This window comes from Propithecus coquereli, unplaced genomic scaffold (genome assembly GCF_000956105.1).
Source record: "Propithecus coquereli isolate 6110/MARCELLA unplaced genomic scaffold, Pcoq_1.0 Scaffold61, whole genome shotgun sequence".
In the NCBI taxonomy this organism is placed as follows: domain Eukaryota; kingdom Metazoa; phylum Chordata; class Mammalia; order Primates; family Indriidae; genus Propithecus; species Propithecus coquereli.
Genome location: NW_012152063.1, coordinates 946,764 through 957,012, shown reverse-complemented (window position 1 = coordinate 957,012; position 10,249 = coordinate 946,764). Strand labels below are relative to the sequence as shown.

The following is a 10,249-nucleotide window of genomic DNA, read 5'->3' as shown; positions in this document are numbered from 1 at the left end:
TTTTTTTTTTAATTTTTATTTTTAGGAGGTTAATTTCATAACAATGTAGCCTTTAAAAACTTTGATATTTCAAAGATGTCTTAATGGTCACCTACAAGGTCAGATCTTTACGGAGTTATTTAGCCAATTAATCTAGTTAATGTTTATTGAGTACCTACTATGGACTTTGTTTGAGTTATCTTTTAGGATCTTATAATTTAGCTGACAAAATTAGACCTGTAGATATACAAACCTAATAACAATATTAGTTTGGGATTTTGAGAAAAACGATGATAATGAAAATTGCTGATGGGCAGTAAAATAGATGACTTCATAAGAGGAAGTTATTACAGCTGAGTCTTTTAAAATTGATGTGAATTAGAAAAATAATTACTGGAAAACCATTTTACTTGAGCAGAAATAACAATGACTATACTAGTATAGCTACGAAAGTGGATTCTGTACAACAAAGGAGTGAGAATAGCAGTTGGAGATTTAATTGGGTTGATTGTGGATGGCCTTGAAAGCTAAGAGGAAGTACTGAAAGTAATTTGGGTATGATACAGTGAAAGTGATTATTCTAGTGAGGTTAGAGCAGTAGTTAAGGGCAAGGAGAAGTGGCCAATCAGAACATCCTGGAGGAGTCCAGGTATAGGATGTCGTGGAGGCAGGCTTACAGTAGTTGGAATATGACCCGTGAGGGGTGTCACAATAGAAAACTAGCAGGAATTGGAAACTGTTGGGTGAGTTGCGTAGGATCAAAACATTTTTCCCAATTTAAAAGGGCATTGTATATGAGTCCACTTTTTCAACTTTATTAAGTTGTAGAATTTATATTATGAATGATGTAAAAAAAATATAAAGTATGACAATGTGATAAATCCCAGATCAGAAATAACTGATGCAATAGTGAACTGCTTGTTTCTCAGGCCAGGTGTCTGGTGTCTTTGGCTGCCTAAATTTTTCCCTCCTGCAATCTGGCTCTGACTACTGCATAGTTTTGGTCTTTCCTTTGTTCTCTTTTCCTAGTCAGGAGAGTATCTGTGCTGCCTTTTGGGATTTTATTGACCAATCCTTTTTTCTTAATTACTTTGATTCACAAATACTTATTGAGTACCTACTGTATTGCAGGGTACTCTTCTAGGCAGAGAAAATAAAGGAGACTAAAACTGTTGTGTGATGATTGTTAATTAATAATCCCAAGTGCATTTTCATTAGTACTTTATTTCCTAGGCTTTAGGGAGAGAGCTTTTTCATTCAAAGGAGCAAAAAGGAAAAGCTTTTTATTTGGAGAGGGCTGTTTTGTTTTTCTCAAACCCTATCAATAGGTCATTGCTTTTACCTATAGTTTTGGAAATTTACAAACACTGAACATTTATTTTCATCTCCACTAGGGGACAGTGTGTCACCATTGGATTTTTTTTTCCATATCAGCAAAATATATACAAAAAGGAAATTTAGCCTCAAATTATTTTGATTTGATATTAATGATCTTATAAATTTAATATGCCTGTTAAAAGTTTAATAAGTCTACCACTTTTGATTTTTGTATATGGTATAGAGATAGGTGTGCATATATTAACATCTATCTATCTATATATATATATATAACTAGATATAGCTAGAACACTTTTATTTGCTGATAGTGTTTAAAATTTTGTGACATTTAGATAATTTTTGCATAAGTTCACAAAAACAAAGATGACATAGGATATTAATATCAAACTATAAGCAACCCGAATTTCAGGACAGTTTTGTAACTCATGGAAATTGAATTAGGCTTTAGGTATGGAATTTCCTGAGGCAACGAAATGTTTACCCTTCAAGAAGCACTGCGTAATCCCAAAATGTCTAAAGACTAAATATATATACATATATTTTAACTTTATAGTTTTCCTTTTAGCAGAGTGCATTGTATTCTTTAGGAGTGATGTGTATGGAGGATAAATATCTCTAAAAGATTTCCTTTCAGGTTGTCTATAAAGAGTTGGAGAACAATGAGGTCGTAGCTTTTCCTGCTATTCTCTGAGACAGTATTCTACAAAATCCACATAAACTTGATTCTAACAGCTTACAGTAAATTTGTTTACACTTCTTTAATTCAAGTACTGCCATCTGTGTAGTAGTACAACAATGGGATTTAATGTTTTAAGATACACTTTTTAAAAAGTTCTTCAAGTTTAAGTAGTCTAGGAAGTTCCTCCAAAAGTTGTCCTTTGGGAAAATTGAAAGGGTTGGTTAGTAAGTAAGGAATTGTGAAGACGTGGACATCATAGAAAATTGACCACTTATCCCCTTGCAAAGTGCTGCTTATTAGTGCTTTACTTCTGGAACTGAGGCTTTACATGTCCAAATTTTGGGGTGGTGGATGAAGAAGGAGATAGAAGAGCTGCTGTGAACTATGGAGATGCCACTGTCATTCCCAGGCTTCTGTGAAAACAAAGAAATCTACTTTCCCTGATTTCCCAAAATCTTGCCAGAGGCTTGGAAGTCCCTTGAGAATTTCTCCTCAAGACTTCACTAGTCTGCTTAAGATGATAGACACAAACATCATAAGGAAACCAACCCAACAACAGGACACACATGCAAAAAGACTGAAGTAAGGGATTTCATTTGTAAGACTTCATTACTATGCAGTAAATTTAGAATTACCTTATATGTTTAAAAGATAACGGTAGTTAGAACTTTTGTGCATCTTTCATCTAAATATAGTATATTTAATCTTAATCTTGAAATTACAGGTGATAGGAAAATAGCTAAATATAAATTTCTCAGTAAAACTCATGGTGAATTCTAATCCTGAATAATTCAGTTTGAGGATTTAGAAAATTAAAAATAGTTTTTCTGCATTGGTACTATTTTGGTATTCTTCCTAATAGTCTTAAAATCCAGCTGTTAAGAAACTCTTCATTATCTCGGTGAACAATTGTTATGTGCTGGATAAGATTAAGTACAAATTTTTTGTCGTTACTTTTAGCTTGACTTCCATGATATTTTTCTTAACATCTAAGTCAGTAGAAAGATAAGACTTTGAGGATTATTAATATGGTTCTTTTGGGGCCTTGTACTGAAAGCTAGAATTTAATTTGCAAGCAAAAAACAAATGTTTTCTTTGTATATATTTTGCGGATATTTGTGGAGACAAACGTTCTCTGGATAATGTTCTTTATTATTGATTTTATATGACAACAAATCTAATTTAGTTCCCTGAATTTAAACTGTCTTCAAAATAAATTTTAAGATAATTTTTTCTTGTGAAAAGAATGAAACTTGTTTATTATAGAAATTTTGCAAATATAACAAAGCATAAAGAAGAAAGAGAAATTGCCATTCATCCATTATCCAAAAATAACTCTTGTTAACATTTTTATATTTTCCCTCTTGGTGTTTTAAGAAAGCCAATTAATGGATAATCAACTTAGAGCATACTTTTTTCCCTTTTTGGCTGGGTTTTATTTTTGCTATAATATAGTTGTAACCAAGAAAAAGAGTAAATACTATATTTCAACTAGAAGTTAAAATTTTATTGTTTTATGAGAGGTAGGGTTTGAAATTGTAAAAATGTTTTTAAAAAATTTGCCATCATTATGAAGTAAACAAGATGATAAAATAAGTAATGACAGCTATGACAGTAATTTAGATTTAAGCATATCTCACAGCATTAAATAATCTGTTTTTCTACAAATTTCACAAATCTCTTTTTTTTTTTTTTTTTGAGACAGGGTCTTCTCTGTCACCTAGGCTGGAATTCAGTGGGGCAATCATAGCTCACTGTAACCTTGAACTCCTGGGCTCAAGCAATCCTCCTAAGTAGACTACTGGTGGGTGCCACCATGCTAGGCTGATTTTTTTTTTTTTCTTTTTTTTTTGTAGAGACAGTAGACAGTGTCTCGTTATGTGGCCCAGGCTGATCTTGAACTCCTGGCCTCAAGCAATCCTCCTGCCTCGGCTTCCCAAAGTGCTGGGTTAACAGATGTGAGCCACTGTGCCTGGCCTCCTTTTTGTTATTATGTGTGGATATACAAACATTGGTGTGCCTTGTTTATAGTTTATGCTGCCAAGGTAAACTTGAAGCCTGGGAATTAATGTTGCTAGAGTTACAGATAATAAATAAACTGCTGATAAATTTAATTTCAGTAATTTTTTCTTTCCTTTATAATGTGGGATTTTGAGTACCTGCTTTGCTTACAGTACCTTTGTAAAGTCTTGCATATCACACTTGATATCCGCTGTAAGAATCAGTCATTTTTTCCCAAAGTATTTCTTGTCCATTCTGGACTCATCAGTTTTGCCTCAACTTTCTCTTGTCCTTTGGTTCCACCTCCTTCAGGAATCATTTAAGCATGATGTGATCTTGCCATTCTCTGAATTCCCTCATCCTTCAATGCCTAGTGATAGCAATATTACCTACAGTCTAGTCTTATACATGTTTTTGTACATTATATCACATTGCTTTGCTAGAAATGGGGTTGACTTTTTTTATTCTTGTTTATTTCAGGGTTAGGGTTAGGATAAATATTCCCAACGACTTGGCTGCTGGAATAATCCATATATGGTTTCTTGAATGTTCCAAACAGCTCTCTTAGTGGTGAGGGAGGTACCCATACATAAGGAAGAAATAGGAAAATGAAATGGTAATGTGATCATAAAGTATCATAGAGATTATAATATTAATTCAACATTTTTTTCTCTGCTGCAGTTCAGATTTTTTTTTTTTTTTACCTGTCTTTGGGATCACTAATACTGTCTTCTGCTCTGCCTATCCAATATTAAGCCAGTACAGTTAATTCTTGATTTTAAGTTTTATATTTTAAAATGTTCTTTATTATAGATTCCTATTCTAAGTTGAAAATTTCCATTTTTCATCAACACTTTCATCTTTAGTTCTATTTCTTAATATGTTAATCATAGTTATTTTGAAAGCCTTGCATGCTGATTCCAATATATGTATCATTTCTGGATCTGCTTAATTGATTATTATGGGTTATAATGAGAGGTTATTATTATGAGGGTTTTTTTTTTTTTTTTGGCTTTTTTGCTTTCTGCCTCTTTGGTTGTCTAGTAATATTTCATTGTATGACACACATTAGTTAGAAAACATTATAAAGGCTCTAGATAATTTCAGCTTTCTTCAAAGAGTATGAAAATTTGTTCTAGCAAGCAGTTGTATTACAGGGAGATCAACTTGATCTTGTGAAGATTGTTTGAGTTTTCTTAGTTCAGGTCTAGTAAGTTTTGCTTCTATTCCCAGGCCATAGGCATGGTCTTTTAGAGATCTCAACTGAAAGCCATGGTTGTTCACCAGGGTCTTTTCATTCTAGCTGGACTCAGATATGCCCTCCTTCTCCTCAGCACTGTGAGGCCTTGAAATCTCCCCTCAGGTCTCCAGCTTCCCGCCAGTTATTCTCTGCAAGGCCTCATGCAGTCTCTCCCTGGGCATGAACAGTTAGGAGATGCCAATCACTGAAGGGGAATTTTTAGCAGATTTTTAGGACTTCTCTGCAACTCTGTCCTATCAGGGACCTTGCTTGTGGAAATCCAAGCTACCTTGACAGCTCTAAATTGTAATCTGTGTCTTTTGTACCTGGAGATATTGCCATTCTCTCATTGGGTTCTGTTTCTTCTTATTTTGGAAAGATGATCTCAACAAAACAGCTGGAGTGAATGTTAAGCTAAGGGGTTCTTCTTTCAGGGATTATAGACAAGCATTTGTTACCGTCTAAGACCTGCAAAGAGAATTTTTAATATTTTTACATACAGTTTTCCATATTTAATGGTTATCTGTGGTAAGAGGGTGATATCAGCTGTCATAGCTAAAATCAATATACCTCATAAAAATAATAATTCTAATAGCTATTATTATTGACTATTTACTAGGTATCGAAGCTTTACATGTCTCATCTAATTTAATCTCCACAAAACAAATCTATTTCCCCATTTTTAAATAAAAAAAGGAGAGCTCTACAACTTCAAAAATTTGCTCAGACATCACTTAAATTGTCAAAGCCAGTATAATAATACCAGCAATCTGACTTGCTCTTCTCAACTGCATAATTTGTTAAAGGAGTATTGTATTTTATTCAAGAAATATACACATGGGCCAGTGCACACAAATAAATTACCTTTGTAATTCAAGTTTTATAATTCTGGCACATAAACATTTTTAAAATTAACAAAAAATTGCTTTTTTAAAAGTAGTTAATAATACACTTAATTTTTTAGATATATAGAAAAATTGAAATTATATACAGAATCCCCATATACTCTGCACCCAGTTTCTCCTATTAGTATCTTTTATTAGTATGGTACATTTGTTACAAGTAATGAACCAACATTGATGTATTCTTATTAACAAAATCCATAGTTTATTCAGATTTCCTTAGTTTTACCTAATGTATTTTTCTCTTCCAGTATACCATATTACTTTCAGCTGTCATGTCTCTTTAGACTTCTCTAGGCTTTGAAAGTTTCTCAGGTATTTCTGGTTTTTGATGACCTTGACAGTTTTGAGGAGTACTTTTCAGGTAGATTGTAGAATGTTCTCTATTGAAATTTTTCTGATATCTTTCTTATGATTAGACTGAGGTTATAGGTTTCTGCGAGGAAGACCACAGAAGTAAATCCCATTTTCATATCATTTCAAAGTGCATACTATCAACATGATTTTTCAGTGGTCATATTGACCTTACTTAGTTTAACATTAAAAAATTTTATTATGTAATGTTTGGAACTCACAAAGGAATGCATATGTATATACTCATTTATACGTGTGAATGATAATAAAATACCATCTATACTGCCTTCCTGATCCTCACTCTCCTCAAAAGTTCAAACAGTGTTTTGCATTTTTGCTGGCAGCAAGATATGGTTTTTCAAGATGAGTTTTCCCTTTTTTTCCTGTGTTATCAGTACTGTTCTAGAGATGTGGAATTTTGAGATGAGTTTGAAATTTATAAATTGTGTGAATATCTGATCTTTGTACATACTAGAATTTTGTGATTATATGTGTGTCTCACCATCTTGTTTAATCAGTTTTTAGATTTCCATGTTGTTCAAGGTAAAATGATTAATAAGTTCAGGCAGAGAGGGAAAACAGATATTCAGTGGAATGACATAGTTACTTGTCACTGAATTCTAACTTTTCAAAATAAAGCCTATAAAGAATTGCAGAGTAAATTAATCTTTAAAAGAAAATCTTAAATCTTTATTAACTAAAAATATGTAAGTTAGGGAGCTAACAAAATGAGTATAGAAGATTTCTTGTAAAGTATAGATGTGTGATTGTTCTAGCCCTGTGATCTTGAAACAGTTTGCCCTTAATTTCTTCATTTGTTACTGTGTTGTTTCATTATGACAAGTATAAACTGGTTTGAAAGGGGCTACACAGATTGACTTTTTCTGTTTAATTTTAAAAGAAGAAGGCTTAATTATTATTATCTTTGTTACATCTCAGTTGAATAAAGGAAACTTGGGAGTAGAGGTGTATTTTAGACCATGCAACATTGTAACTAATTGATCATTAAGAGTTACAAATACATATCAATAGTTGGTTTGTATTTTGCTGAGTTTTAAAATACTTATTTCTGTGTTTATGAATAATGTGATGTAGATGATATCTGCTCCTGTCTAATGAATCATATTTTAAGCCCAAACATATTTGTCTTTAGAATAATTCATTTATATGTGATTTAGGTCTTGTGACATTCTGGAAACTAGAACAGCATTTGAAATCCAATATTGAATTGTCATGTAAAACCCACTTACAAGCAGCAGAACAGCCACCATTCAGCCCCTGGAGGCTCTTCCCAGCTCCACCCCTTAGAACACAATCAGAGAAATTGATGGGAAAGAGCACCTTAAGCAGAGGTGTTCCCTCACCTTCATCCTCATAGATGAGGAACACAGGCCAGGGAAGTGGGTGACTGCTGTTAGTGGTGAGGCTTCCGTATCTTATTTATTTATTTATTTTTGTACTATTGCTAGGCTTCAGCTTAAATATGCAAATTAAGTAAACAAAGTAACCAAACAGCAGTCAATGTTAACAAATGAATTCAACAGAAAGGGTGATTATGTCTCTATCACAGCCAGAGTCTCCTTTGCTTTGATGTGTTGTAATTTATGGAGTGCTACCATGTGTTAGACATTGAGCTAAGTGTTCCATATTCAAAGCTAAAATGAAAAATTCTTTACATATAAAACTTATCATCTGGTAGAATAAATGCTTAACTGAAAACACTATTAAAATTCAGTGGAATTCAGAGGAATTCATAGCTGTGGAAACATAGCCACATCACCCAAACTGGGATGGAGGATAGCAGTCAGGATAGATTCAAGAGCCAGGTTCAACCTGGGTTGAACCACAAGGAGTAATTAAGAGTCAGCTAAATTAGGAAGGCTGTGGGAAAGCTTTTCTGGCAATGGGATTAGTTGGAGCCAAGGGATTGAAGCTCAGAAAAATACTTGTTTGTTCTATGTGGCTTGGGGAATTGAGTGATTTTAAGGGGCTGTCAAGAAGAGGCTGGAAGGATTAAAGACTTTTTTATTACCAGGTAAAAGGGTCAGACTTTATCCTGAGGTTTAAAGGTAGCATTCAAAGGATTTTAGGCAAGATAGTGATGTAATCAGATCTGCCTTTTAAAGTGAGTATTTTGACTCTTATGTAGGAAATGGAGTTGAAGAGGACAAGACTTTAGAAACTGTTCCTGAGAGTGTTCCAGTAATTGGGGACAGAGGTGTTATGCTGACAGTGGCATTTTGGGTGGCATCATTTTTAATGCCTTATCCCAGTGTACATGGATGCAAGAAACAATAAGGAAATAGAAGCAATAGGACCTAAAAGATATACTGGGTCATGGGATAAGGCATTAAGGATGATGCCTAAGTTTAGAGATTGGTTACCCTGTCCCTCTTTAAAAATATAGAACCGTTCACAACACAGAGACCTTCAAGATCTTAGCTCTGCTTCCACTTTCCCTTTCCCTTCATACTATAATCTCTGTATACTTGCAAGAAGCCTAAATAATTAGAATAAACAGATTTTCATAGCCAGTATGATTTCAGAGGCAAAACCACATTTTAGCAACTTGTGAAATGACTCATTTCACAAATCTGCCTGATCCTTACTTACTTCACAAACAGCAAGCAGGGTTGTTTTGTTTTTTTTTTCTTTTCCTCACACCAGCACTCACAAAGTTCATAACAAAGTTGGAGAATACTCAGAAACAGGATGAAGAGAAGGATTGCATCATCATTGAAATATTCACACTTCAGTGAAGAGCCAAAGTTTGTCACAAATGAAATTAAGAGAAAATAATCTTTTGTTTCTTTCTGTTAGCATTTGAAATTGTGTCAGTGCTTTTCATTGATTCTTTAGCAGATATTTTTGGTCTGTAATGAAAAGTGCTTGCAAAAAGCATTTCCTCTTTATTTGGGGGACTGAGTCCATGCCCATGGCTAAGGTCTGATTTTACAAAATGCCAAATCCAGAGAGCAGCAGATCTTGAAAAGTGGCTCCTTATCAAATTTAATATGTGATGTATTTTCTTTCTAAAATAGTTATTGTTTTACCCTTTCTTTTCAGGGTGAGCAGAAACTACAAGAGAGTTTAAGGCAAGCTGCCATCATTATTGCTGCCTTAATCGAAGAAAGAAATTCTGGACTCGTTGGTCAGCTACTGATAGCATGAAGAACACAGAGATAAAATTACCTATTAGGCTTTTTAAGACCTCGACCCAAGTATCTCTATTGTGCTTCATTCTCCCCCTGTTGTGTGAGGTAGAATGTTTAAGTTGGCTTCTGTGTCATCTTATAATTTGTAGGATGTGATACTTAGATTATAGAAGTGGATCAATGCTTATACCTGTGAAATAAAAATATTTTTGTGTATGTCAAATATAAATTGCCTGAACCAGAAAAAAGTAGTAGATAAGTGGAAAATAACAGCCTTCACATGAAGAATCTTTTCACAAAGGCATGAAAGGTCAAATAGAAATAATGATGGGTGAGCTATTCTTTCAAGGATTGAGAATTTAGAAAACTTCAGCTCTTAACTCTGTGCTAATGAATCACACTGTAATAAAGTTAATGGATAAGCTTCAGAATTATTCTCAGTTCTGAAATCATCCTCTCACCATATGATATTTTATCTTTTTGTCTTGTATTGAAATTTTCTATATATTAAAAAAAATGGAACTCTGTGTTTCAAATATCTTCCCTATTTGTGTCATATTATTCTAGATCTCTAAAGGAGATATAATCTTTCTGCTTTTCT

General features: G+C 33.6%; 1 protein-coding gene across 2 annotated transcripts in view; it reads left to right on the top strand.

Annotated features, from left to right (window-relative positions):
• ISPD (isoprenoid synthase domain containing) overlaps window positions 1-9,701 on the top strand; it is a 349,407-nt gene extending 339,706 nt beyond the window's left edge. For both annotated transcript variants that reach the window (XM_012659420.1, XM_012659419.1), the window contains one exon: window positions 9,560-9,701. In XM_012659420.1, the coding sequence (XP_012514874.1) occupies window positions 9,560-9,664 (105 nt within the window). In that variant the 3' untranslated portion in view covers window positions 9,665-9,701. The remainder of the gene's footprint in view (window positions 1-9,559) is intronic.
• Window positions 9,702-10,249: the final 548 nt, after the last annotated feature.